This window comes from Nicotiana tomentosiformis, chromosome 10, assembly GCF_000390325.3.
Source record: "Nicotiana tomentosiformis chromosome 10, ASM39032v3, whole genome shotgun sequence".
In the NCBI taxonomy this organism is placed as follows: Eukaryota; Viridiplantae; Streptophyta; class Magnoliopsida; order Solanales; family Solanaceae; genus Nicotiana; species Nicotiana tomentosiformis.
Genome location: NC_090821.1, coordinates 46,041,387 through 46,062,939, shown reverse-complemented (window position 1 = coordinate 46,062,939; position 21,553 = coordinate 46,041,387). Strand labels below are relative to the sequence as shown.

The window sequence follows — 21,553 nt, the reverse complement described above, 5'->3', positions numbered from 1 at the left end:
CATGGATACAAGGACGATCATGCTTCCTTTTTACAAGTTATTACTTAACTAGGGCAGAGTAACTAGGTTATTTAAAAGATAAAGATGAATGATGACCCTAAAGATAAGAGATACGAGATATCAAATAAGCATGATGTTGAGAGTGTTGACTAATCAAGAAAATAGTTAAGTTCAGTTTATCCAATTACCAGTCTTTATAACAGAGAGGAAAGGACAAAATCCTAATCACATTATGAGGAAAGATGAATTATACTTAACAAGTGTGTACAACAGGATTAAATAGAGAAGAAAAGAGAGGTTTATTTCAAATAAGATCATGTCAACAGAAGTAACAAGCAAACTAAACAAAATGAAAGAACGTAGCAGCAACAGTCTAACAGTCTTAAACAAAAGAGGTGCATATGAACACTTAGAATTTTTGTCCAAGGTTTAAAGGGATAGAGAATATAAACTAAAACACCTTAAGGTTCATTCAATCATAGTCATCAGAATATAGGTTCAACTTCAGAAACTCACAAGCTACAAAGATGCAACAGGCAAGGAAAAAAAATTCAACAAGCGAGGATAAGGGTTAATGCATGTTAACAAATCTTATAAGGTTCAAGTGAACATGAATATATAACAACTTAAACATGTAAACTGTTGGATCTCAGGAAATAAGATCAGCAAGAGTCAATTATAGCTTAATCAACCATCATTTAAAAACTCATAGCATGACAACTAAATCAGAAATAGTCGCTAAACTAACATAGCACAAGTATTAACATATTAAACACCATAGAACAATTGCAATATACAAAACCTAACTTGGCATACTTGTATCATTCAAAAGAGAAAAAATGAGAAAGGTGCTGACCTTTTTGAGATCAGCAGACCAAATGAGAACTCTTTTCAGTCGCTTAAGATCCCAGAACACTCAAGTTTAGACCATCAAAAGTACTTAACAAAAAGGAAAAGGAAAATAGTGAGAAACCTAAGGCTAAACTTCTTAGTATTTTTTTTATGTGTATATCTTTTCAGTGTTAAGTGATTGATTCTGTAACAACCCGACCGATCATTTTGAAAGTTGTAGCCCCGTTTCCTATTTTCTATTTATTTTTGTAATTCACTATTGCTTTATGACTTGTCGGGTTAGTTGGTTTGGGTCCGGAGAGAATTCAGAGTGAATTGAGATACTTAGTCTCTTAATTGAAAGCTTAATTTGGAAAAGTCGACCGAATGTCGATTTATGTGTAAACGACCTCAGATTGGAATTTTGATGGTTCCGTTAGCTCCGTTGGGGGATTCTGTACTTGGAGCGCGTCCGGATTGTGATTTGGAGGCCGGGAGTAAAATTAGTCTTCACATAGTGAAAGTTGGAATTTTGGAAAGTTTGACCTGTAGTGGAATTTTTGATATCGGGGTCGGATTCCGATTCCGGAAGTTGCAGTAGGTTTGTGGGGTCATTTGTGACTTGTGTTCAAAATTTGAGGCCAATCGAATGTGATTTGATAGGTTTCGGCATCATTTGTAGAATTTGGAAATTTCAAAGTTCATTAGGCTTGAATCCGTGTGTAATTCGTGTTTTAATGTTGTTTGAGGTTGTTTGAGAATTCGACTATGTATTTATTGGGATATAAGACTTGTTGGTATGTTTGGGTGAGGACATGGGTTGATTTCGGGTGTCTAACGGATCAACTTTTGAGGTATTAAGCTTGCTGAAGGTTTTCCACTGCTGGTGTAATCGCACCTGCGGAGTGATGTGCGTGCCCGCAGAAGCAGGAGGTAAGCCGCAAAAGTGGCCTATGGAGTGAAGCAGCAGAAGGTCGCAGGTGCGATGGTGTTCCTGCATCTGCGCGACCGCAGATGCGGCAGAAGGGCCTTGAAGCGGATTTGGCCTTGAAGCTTGACTTCGTAGAAGCAGAGATTTGTCTCGCAAAAGTGAGTGCGCTGGTGCAGAAAAATGTGGCGCAGGTGCAGAGTTTGGTGCAGAAGCGGGCTATGGGGGCGCATCTGTGATACCACAGAAGCGGCCAAGTTTCCGCAGATGCGGAAGGGCTAGGCAGAGTCTATAAATACGAGACTTCGCGTTTTTGGCTTCATTTCATCATTTTGAGCTCAGATGTTGAAGATTTTGAGAGGGAGTTTCAAGTGGAATTCTTGAGGTAAGATCCTTGTCTCCATTTTTCTTAAATAATTATGTTTCCCCATTGATTTTCCACCTAGATGGTGTGTTTTTGAGGTGTAATTTGGGGTTTTGAGACTAGGGATTTAGAGAATGAACTTTGGGGATTTGAATGACCATTTGGTGTCGGATTTTGGTAAATTTGGTATGGTTAGACTCGTGAGTGAATGGGCTTTATGATTTTATGACTTTGTCGGATTTCAATACGTGGGCCTAGGGGCGGGGTTTGGGCCGATTTTGGATTTTGGCTATAATTTCATATTTTTCTTTTGGAATTGACTCCTTTAGCCTATATTGATTGTATTGTACTGCTTGTGGCTAGATTCGGGACGTTTGGAGACCGATTTGAGGGGTAAGGGCATTTTGGAGTAGAGTTTAGCCCGAATTGAGGTATGTAACACTTTCAAACTTGATTTTGAGGGTTTGAAACCCTGAATTATGTGTTATATGATTGGTATAGAGGTGACGCACATGCCAAGTAACGGGTGTGCATTGTGAGAATTGTGACCTGATTTATTCCATGGCACCGTATAGTAATTATATATTGATGATATCCATGTTTTCATCATGTGGTAAAGTAATTGAGCTGTCAATCATGCTAGATATCATGTTTAGGCGTTGTGTCGGTACTGTTGGGACCCATAGTGGTCGTTTCTTGTTGTCACCTTACTAATTTCATTGATATTACGTACTCAGTCATATTCATTCATTCCATATCATATCTCAGTCTCAGTTGTTATTTATTGATATATCATATCTTTGTTTCGGGCTAGTTTTCATGACATTGTGAGCCTGTGAGTGAGACTGGAGAGGTTGATGACTGAGTGAGGCTGAGAGCCTGATTATGAGTGACAATTATGGGATCGGGCTGCACACCGCAGTGGTTATACTGATTCATGATAGCGCTTGGGCTGAAGGAGCCCCTCTGGAGTCTGCACTCACCCCTAGTGAGCGCGATTGATTTTATTAAGGGATGGATCTTCCCTAGGCATGGAACTTGTCTGAAGCATTTTATACCTGGAGATGGATCTTCTCTACGGGCTGTATTTTCCCTACTCGGTATTGGGTGACTGATGGTCAGTGATATATATATTTCGGGATGGAACTTCCCTAAGCCATTTGGGCCATATACAGTACCGAGTGATTGAGCATTGAGAGTGTGAGCACATGAGGCTGTTAGCATGGCGCATCACATACAAAATGTGCATTGGCATGGTAGAAGTAGAGGAGTTATATTTTGTCATATCATTCAAATTCGATCCATTTTGCTGTTTTAAGATATCTATCGACTTGATAGCATGTCTACATTTCTGTACTGTTATTTTCTGTACTGTACTGTGCTAGTTGAGTTCGTCACTAATTTCAGCCCACAGGTTGGGTTTGTTACTTATTGAGTTGGTTGTACTCAAGCTACACCCCGCACCTCGTGTGCAGATCCAGGTACTTCTGGTTAGGGCGGCTGCTGAGTGAGGAGTCGAGATCTCGGAGATTATCGAGGTAGTTGCATGGCGTTCGCAGGACTTGACTCTCCTTCATTTTCTTTATCTATATTTCAGTTCTTATTCCTCAAATATTATAGTAGACTGTATCCTTTTATAGATGCTCATGTACTGGGTGACACCCCGATTGTTGGGAGAGATTTGTATTGCGTTGTGGTTTTTTTGGTTTTTAAATAGTTTCCTAAATATTAACGGCTTCCGTTTTGTTTTTAAAAGTTTTTACTTGGTGTTCTGGTTGAGTAGTTGGCTTGCCTAGTTCCACGATAGGCGCCATCACGAATGGTTGTTTTGGGGTCGTGACAGATTCGTAATCTTCTCTTGTTACGTTGTTGTAGATGAGAACATCAAAGGCTTCTATTATAGTGCCATTAAGGTTCTAGGGTTCAGAGAACTCGAATCAGATAGTAGAGAGTGACTCATGGTAATGATGATAGCAAATCGAATGAAAATCTGAAGACAGAGAGGAAATTCAGTTTTGAGTTTACCTGAGTGAAAGGTAATTGGTTGTTGAAGCTTAGAACCAACGGACAAACCCTAAAATCTAGAGGTCATTGCGTTTGACATATGGGTATAGGATTCCATGATGATTTTCTAAAGAAGACTTCATGCATGCTCCGATTTGACGGGTCACGAGAGGAATCAAGCGATTTGAAGTTACACCTTCAAGCTAGGGTTTTCAGACTTGAAGGGTTTTAAATTTTATGATTGAAATGTAATTTGCAGCAGGATTCACGGGGTTCAGGAGACAAAAGGTTATTTCAGGCTTCTATTTAAAAGATCATAACAGATCTCAGATGATTTGAGCTTTCATCTTTGAGTCTAAGGTTTCAGAATCAAGGCGTTTGAATTTAGTTATGAAAATGGAAAGATTACAACAAAATTCGCGGGTGTAGAGAGGAAAATCGAGTGTTTGTGGCTTGATTTTGTTGACCTTGCACGGATTTGTGCAAGGTCTTGTGACTGATGGAGGCTGGAGAGATAAGAGACATGAGAGAGAAAAGAGAAAGGGGAGGTGGCTGTGAAGATGCAAATGAAGTAGGGTTGCTAGGGTTAGACCGTTCGGTCTTTGGATTAAAAAAAGAAGGAAAGATCTGAGCCGTTGATCTTTTAGATCAACAATCATGGTATTTTGGTGTGTAAAGGGATTTTCGGAAAAAATTTCGTGGCCGTTGGATTGTTATATTTTGGATGGTGAGGATTAGATCTGTAGGTGTATTAAAAATAAAAAGAATAGGGTAAAAATTATGGGCCGTTGATTTATAGAATGGAGGGCCCAGATGATTTTGTGTTTCTTTTGTGAGTGACTGAGATAAGTGACATGGCAGGTTGTGATTGGCTTAGGGAGAGTGGCATGGATTGTCAAACTGGAGAAGAAGATGGGTGTTTTGACCGGGTTATTTCGGATAGGGCCTTGTATTTGAGCTAAAAGTAGTTGAACAAATAACCACATTGTATTTTAATTGCAATTGCAATTGTGGCCTTTTGGTCTTTAATCCGTTTTGAAATTAAGTTAAATAAACTTAATAATTTCAATAAAATGAAATAAAAATTAAATTGTAAAATACTACTAATTATTGTAATTAATTGATTATTTGTGAAAATACTCCACTAGGAGATTAATTTTGAATTATTGAAATAGTAAACTAATCAACTATTTTAAGAAATAATTTTTTGAATTTATTATAGAACTTACGTATAGAAATTATTTTAATAATCCTAAAATAGTAAATATAATTTGTAATTACATAATACTAATACCAAATAATAAATTTTGAAACTAATACTAAATTAATTTGTAGAAATAGGTATTCATTATTGAAAAATACTTTGAAAACATTTATTGCAAATTATTAAGTATAAATAAGTTAATTTTAAAAGGGAGGGTATAAATAGGCTGTCAACAGCTGCCCCTCTTTGACTAGAGACGATGAAAGAGTTTTCGGGCAAATAAATTGAATCAAAGCCCATTTTGTCCCGCCTTTTAGGTAGGTATTACAAGAAATGGAGATGGTGAATTTGTGGGATTGAATTGAGGAAGAATTCAGAAAAATTTGGGGGCATCAGGCCAAATTCTGGCTTTGAATTGCTTACATATATCGGACTTAACGAGGATCAGGCCTCATGTAGTTCTGGTGTGGGAATTTTGGGGAAGCGACACTCGCATGAATTGCCCCAGCATCGTATTGCGACGATACGACGAGACGAAAGATAAGTCACTCATGGTAGCTTCAATTTTGCGGCTTGATTTGAATGATTCGAAATTTTGAGCTCGCTGGTCATCCTGAGCTGGGATCTTAGGCCCGCTACTGGGTTGGCTGTCCCCATAGCGTTGTAGTTTGGTCTGCTGCTAAGAAAAAGTTCCACGCTGGGTGTTTGTTCCTGCAAAATAAATGAAATACACACATACCAATATATTTTAATGCAGAATATATTAAGATTCCATTTAAATGATGCAGAAATGATGATGTCTGGCTGCTGACGAGCCGTTATTTAGGATTGGAATGAAGGGATACTTGATCCTGACTTGATTTGTTAGCCGGGATGTGTACCGTTCCGCAACTATCAGAGCATTTAAAAATTGACTCCGCTTGTTGGGAGAGCTTGATTGGTAAAGTGTGTCTCCGCTTGTTGGGAGAGCTTTGCACTGAGAAATGTCTCCGCTTGTCCGGAGAGCTCAATTTGTAAAGTGCGTCTCCGCTTGTTGGGAGAGATTTGCACTGGAACGTAAAGTATCCTCCATTTAGGAGTGATTGATAAAAATTGTAATCATGCCTAAAGCTGTACGAACAAAACGTCAAAACATTCAAAGTAATAGTAAAGGAAATAAAAGCATGGCCAAGAGATACTCTTGACTATGAAGCTAGGTTACGGCCATCGATTGGCAGGATATTGGTAACGTGGTTTGCGATTGTCTGTCCTGACATCCGTGATTGACAGAGTGGTGCTGCTGATTGCTTTTGTTGGCAAAGTTTACAATTTGCTATATTCAAGGCTCCAGCTAGCGAAGCCGACATTTGATTTGTACAAGGTTCCCCGATTTGATTGAGCGGACGATTTGTTATATACAGGACTTCGATTGGCAAAGCCGACGTGCAATTTATACAGGGTGCTCCGATTGATTTAGCAGGCAGTTTTCTATATACAAGACTTCTATTGGTGAAGCCGACGTGCGATTTGTACAGGGTGCTCCTATTGATTGAGCATGCGGTTTGCTATATACATGAATTCTATTGGTGAAGCCGACGTAAAATTTGTACAGGGTGCTCCAATTAAGTGAGCGGGCGATTTTCTATGTATAAATTTCCGTGTCAGTTGTCTAATTCCGAGGCACCTGCAGATTATTCAAGAGTTAGCTTTAGTTGTACTAGAAAATTTCAAGTAAAAAGGAGGAGAGATAATCTTAGGCAAGTGGTGGATTCGTCATTTACCCCCAGTGTGGTTCTAGCGCTTCCTTATTCTCTGTTGACCCTGCACTCAAAAAAAACTTCTTAGTTGGGAGGGGAGGGGGTTGGATTATGTAAACCATGGTATTGGTTTGCCCTAACCTTTGACATGACTGCGCCACGAAATTCGGTAGATGGAACAAATTACTATACACACACACACACACACATATATATATATTTAGAAAACATTTTGGAAATACTTGTTTCTTTTAAGGAAAATACCGTCGTTCTGGATTATGACATGTTACGAAACGGTCTCCACACGCGAACGTATCCCTTTGAGAACTTCATTCTGTAAATGTCGATCTTCCGTGATGTCTCTGACAACGTGGCTACTTACTGTTGCGACTGCGTCGTAATCTGAACTAATGCATTATAAAGATTTTCCTAAGGTTATGACCGAACACTTTTAGGTTACCTACGTATCCAAAAACGGAATCAGGTTTGAACATAGTTCGTGGGATGATGATAAAATATGATGAAAATGACCGAGCCCGACTCAGGCAGCCTAGGTATCTAAAATGGAATCAGGTCGAAGCGTAGTTCGATTACAACAGGTTCCAAATGATGAGACTAAGAATGAAAATGACCGAGTCTGACTCATACAGCCTACGTATCAAAGTGGAATCATGCCGGAATGTAGTTCAATTACAAAAGATGACTGAATACAATGAGGATTTCCTACGGGTTCCTTTCTGAGGAAATCATGTCGGCGTAGTTCCTAATCAACATACAAAAGTGATATTTGGTTTTTCTATTACAAGAGAAATGGGGGAGAGAAACCGAACCCTATGTGGGTTTCCTACGTATCCTTCTCTGGGAAGTCAGGTTGAACAACGTTCTGTTACTTCAAAAACCCTAACTCTATTTGTCTTCAGGCGTAGTATATCTTGACTGTGTCTGAGTTGATAGGCTTCGTGCTGACTCTTCCATCTATTTCTGCCAAGATTATAGCTCCACCAGACCGTGCTTGATGAACCATGTAAGGACCTTGCCAGATTGGTGCAAACTTCCATTTGGCTTCTTCTTGATGGGAAAAGATTTTCTTTAGAACCAACTGCCCCGGTGTGAATTGGCGAGGCTTCACCCTTTTGTTAAATGCACTGGCCATCCTGTTATGATATAGATGTCCATGGCATACAACATCCATTCTTTTCTCATCAATGAGCATTAGTTGTTCCTGCTTCACATGTATCCACACTGTATCATCCAATTTTGCTTCTTGAATGACTCTTAAGGATGGTATCTCAACTTCTACGGGTATCACCACTTCAGTGGCATATACCAACATGTATGGCGTTGCCCCAGTGGATATTCTCATGGTAGTCCGATAACCTAATAAAGCGAATGGTAGATTCTCGTGCCATTGTCTGTTATTTTCACTGTCTTTCATAAATTCCTCTTGATATTCTTGTTGGCTGCCTCGACTACGGTCTGTAGGCTGTGGAATTGTGGTTGAAAATTCTGAACTTCTCGCATATTTCTCTCATGAGGTCACTGTTGAGGTTAGCGGCGTTGTTAGTGATGATGGACTCCGGTATTTCAAATCTGCAAATGATGTTGTTTCAGACGAAATCTACCACTACCTTCTTTGTGACGGCCTTGTAAGTAGATGCCTCGACTCACTTAGTGAAATAGTTGATAGCTACCAAGATGAAATAATGTCTTTTTGATGATGCATGCTCCATGGGTTCAATCACGTCCATGCCCCAAGCAACAAACGACCAAGTTGAACCCATTACATTTAACTCATTTGGTGGAACCCGGATGAAATCTCTGTGAATCTAGCACTGGTGACACTTCTGCATGTAGTGGATACTGTCGTTTTCCATAGTCATCCAGAAGTATCCAGCTATCAAAATCTTCTTGGCTAATGTGAACCCGTTCATGTGCGGTCCTCATGTCCCTGCATGTATTTCTTTCAACAATCTGGTTGCTTCGATGGCGTCTACACATCTTAACAAAGCTAAGTATGGGGTCCTCCTGTACAAGACTTCCCCTTTGAGGAAAACGTGATTTGCTAACCTCTTGAGGGCTCGCTTTTGACTATTAGTAGAATTCTCTAGTTATTCCTTGTTGGAATTTCTTGATGGCGTGATAACATGGTTTAACATCTGGTTCTTCATTCACATGGAAGCAATAAGCATGTTGATCCCTCATCTCTACCTCGATAGGGTCGATGTAATTCTTGTCTGGATGCTGAATCATAGATGATAAGGCCGCAACGGTGTCGACAAACTCATTCTGAATCCTGGGGATGTGCCTAAACTTAATCTTTGTGAACTTCTTGCACAGCTCCTTCACATAGTGTAGGTACGGCAGTATCTTGACATTCTTGGTGGACCATTCTCCTTGGACTTAGTGTATTAACAAATCAGAATCTCCTATGACCAAAAGTTCTTTGATATCGATATCAACTTCCATTCTAATTCTAAGGATGCACGCCTCATATTAAGCCATATTAGTGGTACAAGGGAATCTTATCTTTGTCGATACTGGATAGTGTTGTCCAGATTCTGAAATCAGGACTGACCCAATCCCAACTCCTTTGAAGTTTGCTGCTCCATCAAAAAACATTCTCCACCCAGGGTATGATTCTGCAATATCCCCCACCGGAAAATAGTACATCTTCATCGGGGAAATACGTGGTAAGCAGTTCGTAATCTCCATCCACTCGATTCTCGGCAAGATGGTTAGCTAAAGCTTGCCCTTAGCTTCTGAGCAATCCAAGTCAGAGCACAACAAGTGCATTTTATCAGGGTATACATGACCTCGCATGGTGTAAACTTCTTACTTAAGTAGTAGATGGCCGACTCCTTTCTCCTAGTTCCATCATGCTGCCCCAACACATAGCCGAAGGCGTCGTCCAAGACTAACAAATAGAGCAACAATGGTTTCCCTAGTTCAGGGGGAACCGACACTAGCGGGTTTGAAAGACACTCTTTGATTCTGTCGAAGGCGTTTTGGCACTCTTTCGTCCATTTTGTGGAAGCATTGTAACGACCCGACCGGTCGTTTTGAGAGAATTAGCCCCGAACCCCTATTTATTGCTCCCTCTATTTTACTTTTGGGTTTTGTGACTTGCCGGGAGGATTTGTCTTTGGTTTCGGAGTGTAATGGTACATATGGTCCTTAAAAGGAGAGTTTAAGTTGTAGGATTTGACCGTACTTCAAAATGTGTGAAGACGACTCCAGAATAGAGTTCTAACGGTTCTAATAGCTCCGTAGGGTGATTTTGGTCTGATGTTGAATTGGACGTCTGTAGGTCATTTTAGCGTCAATTGGCGAAAGTTGGAAACATTGGGTGATTTTTGGGAAGTTTGACCGGGAGTGGACTTGTTGATATCATGTTCGGATTTCGATTTCGGAAGTTGGAGCAGGTCCGTAATGTCAATTATGACTTGTGTTTGAAGTTTCAAAGTTCATTAGGTTTGAATCGATGCGCAATTCATGTTTTTAGCGTTGTTTGATGTGATTTAAATGCTCGACTAAGTCGGTACGATGTTTTAGGACTTGTCGGTATATTTGGTTGAGGTCCCGGGGGTTTCGGGTGTGTTTTGGGTGGTTAACGGATCATTTTTGGACTTAGAATATTTCTGGTGGTGGGCTGGTTCTGGTGTATTCGCACCTGCGGTGGATTTGGCCGCAGATACGGTCTCGCGTAAGCGAGCTTGGAGTCGCAGATATAGGGATGGGGGAAATGGACAATGGTCGCAGATGTGACGTGAATACCATAGGAGTGGAGTCGCTTCTGCGGAGGAATGGGCACAAAAGCGGAAAGGCCTGGGAGGCCTGTTGGTCGCAGAAGCGGTCTTTGTCCGCAGGAGCGAGTGAAGCGGAAGCGCAGATGCACATTTGGGTCCGTATAAGTGAACGTTCCTGGACTAAGTTAGAACCGCACCTGCGATTGAAATTCCACAGGTGCGGAGCTGCAATTGCGGATGTGGACTCGCAGAAGTGATTTCGCTGCGTAGAAAAGGGGCAATTCTGAGGGTTTATTTCATTCTTCATTTTGGACATTTTGAACTCGGTCTTGGGAGATATTTTAGAGCACTTTTGAGGGATTTATTGAGGTAAGTCCCTTGCGTTTAGTTTTATTCAACAATCTTGTTTCCTCATTGATTTTTCCACCTAGTTAGCATGTATTTAAGGTGAAATTTGAGGGTTTGAGGCTAGGGATTTGGAGACTTTAATTTGAGGAATTGAGTGGAGATTTGGTATCGAATTTTGGTAATTTGGGTATGGGTGCACTCGTGGTCGAGTGGGCATTCGTATTTGTGACTTTTACCTAAATTCGAGACGTGGGCCCAGGTCAACCTTTTGGGCCGAATTTTTGATTCTTTGCTAAAGTCATAGTTTCATTATTTAAATTAGTTTCTTGTAGTTATATTTATAGTATGAAATTGTTTTGGCTAGATTCGAGCTGATCGGAGTTGGAAAGTCGAGAGAAAGGCATACTACTTGACTGATTGAGCGAGTTTTGAGGTAAGTGACTTGTCTAACCTTTTGTGGGGGAAATCCCCTTAGGTTTTGGTATTGTTGTAACCATTTGTGATATGTGTGCGCCATGTGCGCTAGGTGACGGGTGCATACACGGGCTAATTGTGGAAATTCCGGTTCTTGCCGAGTTGCCTTATTTTAAATTCCTTAACTGAGTTGCCTTAGCATAAGTTGTGATCATGTTTAGCCTAGTATCGTATGCCTACGTGCCTTAACTCTTACATTCCATTTGTGCAACATGCTTAGTTGAATTACCTACTTTCCTTGATTTGAATTAAATCTTTAACTGTAAGATCCTTGCTGTAAATTCGTGTTTCCTTCGATTACCTACTGCATATTTACTTTGGGACTATAAGGGGTTCCTCGAGAGATCCCCCTGTACTACATATTTACTTTGGTACTACGAGGCGGTTCCTTGGGAGATCCCCCTGTACTGCATATTTACTTTGGGACTACGAGGCATTTACTCGGGAGATCCCCATTTTCTGCATATTCACTGAACAAGGTTACAGTGAAGAACCTGTATCCATTGCCATGTATTAATGACTTATTTGATCAACTTCAGGGTGCCAGAGTGTTCTCTAAAATCGACTTATGTTCAGGCTATCATAATTTGAAGATTCGGAAGCCGAATATCCCAAAGACTTCTTTCAGGACTCGGTATGGTCATTACGAGTTCCTTGTAATGTCTTTTGGGCTAACCAACGCCCCATCAACATTCATGCACTTGATGAACAGTGTATTTCAGCCCTATTAGTCTTCTTCTTATTTGTAAATAAGAAGGATGGTTCCAAACACTCGCGCCCCTTGCTAGGGCCATGAGAGGTCGGGGCCAGGGTAGAGGCCGAGGATGCCTACGTGGTGCAGCCAGAGGACTCGTACGGGCTGCTATAGAGGAGCCACCAGTAGCTCCAGATGGAGGGCAGGCACCTGAGATGCGTGTTACTACACCAGCTCTCCAGGAGACTCTAGCGCAGTTTCTGAGCTTGTTCAGCACCTTAGCTCAGGCAGGATTCATACCTTTTACTCCTACTATATCTCAGGCCGGGGGAGGAGCATAGACTCCCACCGCTGGTACCCCAGAGTAGCGGGTTCAGGTCGACCAGGTTCCAAAGATCATACCAATACAGCTGGTAGCTCTAGTTCAGCCTGAGGTTAGGGAAGCATCTTCTGAGGTGGAGCAGCTTAGGCTCGAGAGGTACAAGAAGTACCACCTTTCTACTTTTAGTGGCTTGGCATCAGAGGATGCCTGGGGGTTTCTTGAGGAGTGTCACTTATCCTCCGTACCTGAGGGAGTATGTTCCTCAGAGTCTCAGAAATGTTTGGCGCACAAAGTTTGAGCAGTTGTGCCAGGGTGCTATGACCATGTCAGAGTATGCGGTCCGATTTAGTGATTTGTCCAAGCATGCACCAGGCTTGGTCACTACTGTTCAAGAGCGAGTTCGTCAGTTTATTGAGGGGCTTAACCGTAGTATCAGATTGAGCATGGCTTGAGAGTTGGAGATAGATATTACGTACCAGCAGGTAGTAGGTATTGCCAGGAGGTTGGAGGGTATGCTAACTCAGGATAGAGATGATAGAGAGGCCAAGAGGTCTCGAGAGTCTGGCACTTACAATGGTACTCGTGCCCCAGCGGTAGCTCGTCATGGCAGGGGTTATATGAGACGCCCTGGTCATTCAGCACTTCCAACTGCTAGCCATGCTTCAGCCACTACTAGGCCCCACGATCCTTATTATGCACCGCCAGTATCTAGTGTGCCTCATGCACGGGGTATTTCCAGTGGTTAGTCCAGTCGTTCAGGCCCGAGGCAGTCGTATCAGCCACCTCCTCCGGGAGCTTATTTTGAGTGTGGAAACACTTGTCATTTGGTGAGGGATTTCCCTAGATTCAATAGGGGTGCACCTCCACAGATTTCTCAGGCACCGCGTGCTCCACCAGGTCCTCAGGCTATGATTACAGCACCAGCAACCACCCCACCTGCACAGCCAACTAGAGGTAGAAGTCAGACAGGTAGAGGTTGCCCTAGAGGGGAAGGCTAAGCCAGATATTATGCCCTTCCTGCTAGGACAGAGGCAGTTGCATCAAATTCTGTTATCACATGTACTATTCCGGTCTGTCATAGAGATGCATCAGTCTTATTTGATCCTGGCTCCACTTATTCGTATGTGTCATCTTATTTTGCTTCATGTTTGGGTGTAGCCCGCGATTCTCTAAGTTCACCTGTTTATGTATCTACACCCGTGGGTGATTCTATTGTTGTTGACCGTGTGTATCAGTCGTGTTTGATTGTTCTTAGTGGTTTTGAGACCATAGCTGATTTATTATTGCTAGTATGGTTGATTTTGATGTTATTTTGGGCATGGACTAGTTGTCACCCTATCACGCTATCCTTGATTGTCATTCCAAGATGGTGGCATTGGCTATGCCAGGTCTACCGTGACTAGAGTGGAGAGGTACCGTGGATCATGTTCCTAGCAGAGTTGTCTCATTTCTTAAAGCTCAACGAACGGTTGAGAATGGGTGTGATGCACATCTGGCCTATGTGAGAGATGTTAGATTTGATACTCCTACCATCGAGTATGTTTCGGTATTGAGGGACTATTCAGATGTATTCCCAGTGGATCTTCCGGGCATGCCGCCCGACAAAGATATTGACTTCAGCATTGATTTGTTACCGAGAACTCATCCCATTTATATTCCACCTTATCGGATGGCCCCAACAGATTTGAAAGAGCTAAAGGAACAGTTGCAAGAGTTGCTCGATAATGGCTTCATTCGGCCCAGTGTATCACCTTGGGGTGCTCCTGTCTTGTTTGTAAAGAAGAAGGATGGTTCCTGCCAGTTGAACAAGGTTACAGGGAAGAACATGTATCCATTGCCATATATTGATTACTTACTTGATTAGCTTCAGGGTACCATAGTGTTCTCTAAGATCGATTTTATGTTCAGGCTATCATAATTTAAAGATTCGGGAGTCGAATATCCCAAAGACTTCTTTTAGGACTCGGTATGGTCATTACGAGTTCCTTGTGATGTCTTTTGGGCCGACCAACGCCCCAACAACATTTATGCACTTGATGAACAGTGTATTTCAGCCCTATATTGACTCCTTCGTCATTGTGTTTATTGACGATATTCTGGTGTACTCCTGGAGTCGGGAGGATCATGAGTAGAACCTAAGGACTGTGCTTCAGACCAAGAGAGAGAAGAAGTTAGATGCAAAATTTTTGAAGTATGAATTCTAGTGAGGGGATCAAGGTAGATCCAAAGAAGATTGAAGCAATGCAAAGTTGGCCTAGACCGTCCTCAGCTACGAAAATCCGGAGTTTTCTTGGCTTGGCAGGGTATTACCGTCGATTTGTAGAGGGTTTCTCATCTATTGCATCAGCTATGACCAGATTGAATCATAAGGGTGCTCCATTCAAGTGGACCGAGGATTGTGAGGAGAGCTTTCAAAAGCTCAAGACTGCTTTGATTACAACCCCAGTGTTAGTGTTTCCTACTTGATCGGGGTCCTATATGGTGTATTATGATGCATCACGCATTGGTCGCGCGGTGTTGATGCAGGACGGTAAGGTGATTGGCTACGCGTCTAGACGGTTGAAGGTGCACGAGAAGAACTATCATGTCCACGACCTTGAGTTAGCAACTATTGTTCATGCTTTGAAGATCTGGCGGCACTATTTGTATGGTGTTCCTTGTTAGTTTTTCACCGATCACCGGAGTCTACAGCATCTGTTTAAATAGAATGATCTTAACTTGTGGCAGTGGAGATGGTTGGAGTTGCTTAAGGATTATGACATCACCATTCTCTATCATCCCAGGAAGGCCAATGAGGTGGCTGACGCCTTGAGTCGCAAGGCTGAGAGTTTGGTAGTTTAGCATATATACCAGTAGAAGAGAGGCCCTTAGACTTGGTTGTTCAGGCTTTGGCCATACAGTTCGTCAGATTGAATGTTTCCAAGCCAAGCAGAGTGTTGGTGTATGTGGTTTCTTAGTCTTCTCTCTATTATCGTATTAGGGAGCGTCAGCATGATGACCCCCATCTGCTAGTCCTTAAGGACACAGTTCAACACGGTGATGCCAAGGACATCACTATTGGAGATAACGGTGTATTACGGATGCAGGGCAGGCTATGTGTTCCTAATGTAAATGGTTTGCGTGATTTGATTCTCTAGGAGGCTCACAGTTCGCGGTAATCCATTCACCCAGGTGCCGCAAAGATGTAGCAAGACTTGAGGCAACACTATTGCTAGAGGTGGATGAAGAAAGACATAATGGAGTATGTCGCTTGGTGCATAAATTTTCAGCAGGTGAAGTATGAGCATCAACGACCGAGTGGATTTCTTCAGAAGTTAGAGATTCCAGAGTGGAAATGGGAGCGGATCACTATGGATTTCGTTGTTGGGCTCCCACGGGCTCAGAGGAAGTTTGTTGCAGTTTGGGTGATTGTGGATAGATTGACCAAGTCATCTCATTTCCTTCTTGTGGTTACTGCTTACTCTTCAGAGTATCTGGCGTAGGTTTACATTCGTGATGTTATCAGGCTTCATGGCATACTGGTATCTATCATCTCTGACTGGGGTACGCGGTTTACATCACGGTTCTGGAGAGCCGTACAACATGAGTTGTGTACTCATGTGGGGTTGAGTACAGCATTTCACCCTCAGACGGGCGTACAGTCCAAACGTACTATTCAGATATTGGGGGATATGCTTCGTGCATGCGTGATTGATTTTGGGGGTGCTTGGGATCGGTTCTTTCCACTTGTGGAGTTTGCCTACAATAATAGTTATCAGTCGAGCATTCAGATGGCACTGTATGAGGCTTTGTCTGATAGACGGTGCCGGTCCCTAGTGGGTTGGTTCGAGCCTGGCGAGGCTAGGCTATTAGGTACAGACTTGATTCAGGATGCCTTGGAGAAAATTAAATTGATTTAGGATCGACTTCGTACAGCCAGTCCAGGCAGAAGAGTTATGCAAATCGGTAGGTTCGCGTCGTTGCATTCATGGTTGGGGAGCGGGTATTACTCTGGGTTTCTCCCATGAAGGGTGTTATGAGGTTTGGGAAGAAGGGCAAGTTGAGCCCTAGGTATATTGGGCCTTTTGATATTCTTGAGAGGGTTGGAGAGGTGGCTTACAGACTTGCACTGCCACCTAGTCTCTGTGCAGTTTATCCAGTATTCCATGTTTTCATGCTCCGGAAGTATCACGGTGATCCGTCTCATGTGTTAGACTTCAGCTCAGACTAGTTGGACAAGGATCTATCTTATGTTGAGGAGCCAGTAGCCATTTTGGACAGGCGGGTTTTAACATTGAGGTCGAAAAACATTGCATCAGTGAAGGAGCAGTGGAGGGGTCATCTGGTCGAGGAGGCAACTTAGGAGACCGATCATGATATGACCAATAGTTATCCTCATCTTTACACTAATTCAGGTATGTCTCTATACTCGTTCGAGGACAAACGTATATTTTAAGAGGGAAGGATGTAACGATATGGCCGGTCATTTTAAGAGAATTAGCCCCGAACCTCTATTTATTGCTCCCTCTATTTAATTTTGGGGTTTTGTGACTTGCCGGGAGGATTTGTCTTTGGTTCATAGTGAAATGAGACACATAGTCCTTAAAATGGGAGTTTAAGTCATAGGATTTGACCGTAGTTTGAAATGTGTGAAGACAACTCCGGAATGAAGTTCTGACGGTTCCAATAGCTCCGTAAGGTGATTTTGGTCTTAGGAGCGTGTTCGGATGTCGAATTGGAGGTCTGTAGGTCATTTTAGGGTCAATTGGCGAAAGTTCAAAAAATTGGATGATTTTTGGGAAGTTTGACCTGGAGTGGACTTGTTGATATTAGGTTCGGATTACGATTCTGGAAGTTAGAGCAGGCCCGTAATGTCAATTATGACTTGTGTGCAAAATTTGAGGTCAATCAGACTTCATTGGTAGGTTTCGCCGTCAGATGTAGAAGTTTGAAGATTAAAAGTTCATTAGGCTTCTTGAATCGATGCACAATTCGTGTTTTTAGCGTTGTTTGATGCGATTTAAAGGCTCGACTAAGTCTGTATGATGTTTTAGGACTTGTCGGTATATTTGGTTGAGGTCCAGGGGGCCTCGGGTGAGTTTCGTATGGTTAACAGATTATTTTTGGACTTAGAAGATTTCTGGTGCTGGGCTGGTTCTGGTCTACTCGCACCTGTGGTGGATATGGCCGCAGGTGCGGTCTCTTATAAGAGAGCTTGGAGTCGCAGATGCGTGGATGGGGGAAATGGCCAATTGTCGCAGATGCGACGTGAAGACCGCAGGAGCGGAGTCGCATCTGCGGAGGAATTAGCGCAACGAAAAGGTCTGGGAGGCCTGTTGGTCGCAGAAGCGGACTTGGTCTGCAGGAGCGAGTGTGCAGAAGCACCCCTTGGCCGCAGAAGCGAAAGCGCAGATGCGCATTTGGGCCGCAGAAGCGGATGTTCCTGGACTAAGTTAGAGCCGCACCTGTGATGGAAATTCTGCATGTGCGTAGCTGCAAATGCGGCTGTGGACTCGCAGAAGCGATTTCACTAGGTAGAAAATAGGCGATTCCGAGGTTTTATTTCATTTTTCATTTTGGACATTTTGAACTCGGTCTAGGGCGATTTTTGAGAGCACTTTCGAGGGATTTCTTGAGGTAAGTCCCTTGTGCTTATTTTTATTCAATAATCTTGTTTCCCCATTGATTTTCCTACTTAGTTAGTGTGTATTTAAGGTGAAATTTGGAAATTTGAGGCTAGGGATTTGGAGAGTTGGATTTAGGAATTGACTTGCGTGGTGTCGGATTTTAGTAATTTGTGTATGGGTGAACTCGTGGTCGAGTGGACATTCGTATTTTGTAACTTTTACCCGATTCCGAGATGAGGGCCCGGGTCAGCTTTTTAGGCCAAATTTTCTATTCTTGGCTAAAGTCATAGTTTCATTATTTAAATTAGTTTCTTGTAGTTATATTTATAGTATAAAATTGTTTTAGCTAGATTAGAGTCGATCGAAGTTGGAAAGTCGAGGGAAAGGCATACTATTTGACTGATTGAGTGAGATTTGAGGTAAGTGACTTGTCTAACCTTGTGTGGGGGAAATCCCCTTAGGTTTTGGTACTGTTGTAATTATTTGTGATATGTGAGCGTCGTGTACGCGAGGTGACGAGTGCATACATGGTCTAATTGTGGAAATTCTGGTTCTTGCTGAGTTGTCTTCTTTTAAATTCCTTAACTTAGTTGCCTTAGCATATGTAGTGATCATGTTTAGCCTAGTATCGCATGCCTACATGCCTTAACTCTTACATTCCATTTGTGCAACATGCTTAGTTGAATTACCTGCTTTCTTTGATTCGAATTAAATCTTTAACTGTAAGATCCTTGCTGTAAATTCATGTTTCCTTCGATTACCTGCTGTTTATTTACTTTGGGACTATGAGGCGGTTCCTTAGGAGATTGTACTGCATATTTACTTTGGAACTACGAGGCATTTACTCGGGAGATCCCCCCGTCTTGCATATTTACTTTGGGAATACGAGGCGGTACCTCAGGAGATCCCCCCTGTCGAGCATATCCACATTTGGGACTACGACCCGGGAGTGCCCTAGTTGTTTACATATATTTACTATGCTGATATTTTCTATAACTTCTTGTTTTTTAAATTCTTAGTTATTTCAAAATATTATTACATCTTTTGCGTTACTTTTCTTTTAAACTAGTAGGGCCCTGGGCTGACCTAGTCACTACTTTACCGAGGTTGGGCTTGGAACTTATTGGGTATCGTTGTGGTATACTCATACTACACTTCTACACATCTTTTTGTGCAAATCCAGGTTCTTCGTAGCAGATCAGATACTAGTGAGTTGGACCGCACGTGGAGACTTCAAGGTATATCTGCCAGCATCCGCAGACCTCGGAGTCCCCCCTCTATCCTTAATATGTTGTTTTTCCTTATTTTATTTAGACTCTGATGTATAGAGACACTTAATGTTTGATCTTAGAAGCTTGTGACTTATTTCCACCGGGTATTGGGAGTTGTAATTATTGATTTGTAGTTTGATAATTATTTCATGTGTTGAGAATTGGGTTTCAGTTTCGTATTTTGTTATTCCACAAATTGTTAGGCTTACCTAGTCTTAGAGTCTAGGTGCCATCACGACATCCTATGGAGGGTGAATTGGTGTTGTGACAAGCATCCTTCTTTAGCAGATTGAAAATGGGTTCACAGATTACCGTGGACTGGGCTATGAAAAGACTGATGTAATTCAATCTTCCCATGAAACTCATGACATCTTTCTTGCTCTTTGGTGGTGGTAGTTTCTGGAGGCCTTGATTTTTGACGGGTCCAACTCTATCCCTTCCCCCTTACAATGAAACCCAATAGTTTTCTAGCCGGCACCCCGAACGCGCACTTTGCCAGATTCAGCTTCAAACTATATCTTCGCAGGCGTTCAAAAAATTTCCTCAAGTCATTCAAGTGCTCTGAACTCTTTCGAGATTTTATGATGACATCATCCACATACACTTGAATCACCTTATGAATCATGTCGTGAAAGAGGGTCAACATGGCTCTCATTTAGGTGGCGCCGGCATTCTTGAGACCGAACGACATAACTTTATAATAGTATACTTCCCTAGGCATGGTGAAAACTGTCTTCTCTGCATCTTCCTCGTGCATTAAGATTTAGTGGTATCGAGCAAAACAATCCACAAACGACTGTAGTTCATGCTTCGCACAGTTGTCGATGAGGATGTTGACATTTGGCAGGGGCAATCGTCTTCTGGACTAGCTTTGTTGAGATCTTGATAGTCCACACATATTTTGATCTTTCCACCCTTCTTGAGAACTGGGACGATATTTTCCAACCAGCTTGGATTGTTGGTGACCCTTACTACATTTGCTTCTATCTGTTTGGTCACTTATTCCTTTATGCTTAGACTTAAATCAGGTTTGAACTTCCTGGGCTTCTGCTTGACCGGTGGTCTGGTAAGATTAGTGGGTAGTCGATGCGAGACAATGTCGGTGCTTAATCCTGGCATGTCATCATAGGACCATGCGAACACGTCGACGTACTATCGGAGGAGCTAAATCATTTTTTTCTTCTGCGCGACTTCTAGGTGAAAGCTGATTCTGGTTTCTTTTATATTTTCTTCGTTTCCAATGATTGACCACTTCTGTTTATTCAAGATTGGGCTTCTTCTGACTCTACAGCTGCTCGATCTCCTACGGGAGATTGTCTAGCATCATACTCTCATCCTATTCCTCGTAATCCGGGTCATTGCACTCAGCGATTTTGTTACATGTAATAGTTGTGGAACGCGATTTTTTATCGGTTTGATTACTGATAAGTTGATATTTTACCAACTTATCTCGTCTTTAAGCTTATATTTGTGCTATGTTTGATTGATAAAATCTTGTGTTGAATGTCGTTTATTTCTATTTTATAGGTTCTATGTGATTTAGAAGTGATCATATAGAAACCAAGTGAAAACGAGTCAAAAAGAAGTTAAAAAGAGGAAAATCTGGAAAAATGGCCACAAATGTCGCAATTCCAATATAAATGTGGGAATGCAAAGATAGTTGCAATCACAATTGCGATTAAGAAATCGGAAATACGAAGTCAACCCAGTCAAGTAGTGTTCTCAAATGCAAAAAAAGGGCTGCAAATGCAAAGTCAAACTAGACAGTCAACCTTGGCAAATGCGAAGTATTTATCGCAAATGAGATGGTCAACATGAAAGTCATAGTTCGAAAATGCGAACATAGCTTCGCAAATGCGAAGATCGCGCTTCAATTATGGGTACTTATATAATTTCACATTGTTTTGGCCCCAAACCCTTTATTACACGCCGTAGCTCATTTGTAAAATATCTTTGGCATAACTTTGGCAGCTTTGGACATATCTTGAGAAGAGAACACAAGTTTTGGAGCTAGGGTTCTTGCAC

The 21,553-nt window shown here is 42.0% G+C and overlaps 1 protein-coding gene across 1 annotated transcript; it reads right to left on the bottom strand.

The window, feature by feature from the left end:
- Positions 1-7,983: 7,983 nt before the first annotated feature.
- LOC138900112 (uncharacterized) lies at positions 7,984-8,430 on the bottom strand. The gene has a single exon (XM_070186819.1). The coding sequence runs from the start codon at positions 8,428-8,430 to the stop codon at positions 7,984-7,986; it is 447 nt and encodes a 148-aa protein (XP_070042920.1).
- Positions 8,431-21,553: the final 13,123 nt, after the last annotated feature.

Bases quoted from the DNA above. Each gene is read 5' to 3' on its own strand.
- LOC138900112 (XM_070186819.1), bottom strand. From the start codon at position 8,430: ATGAGAATATCCACTGGGGCAACGCCATACATGTTGGTATATGCCACT.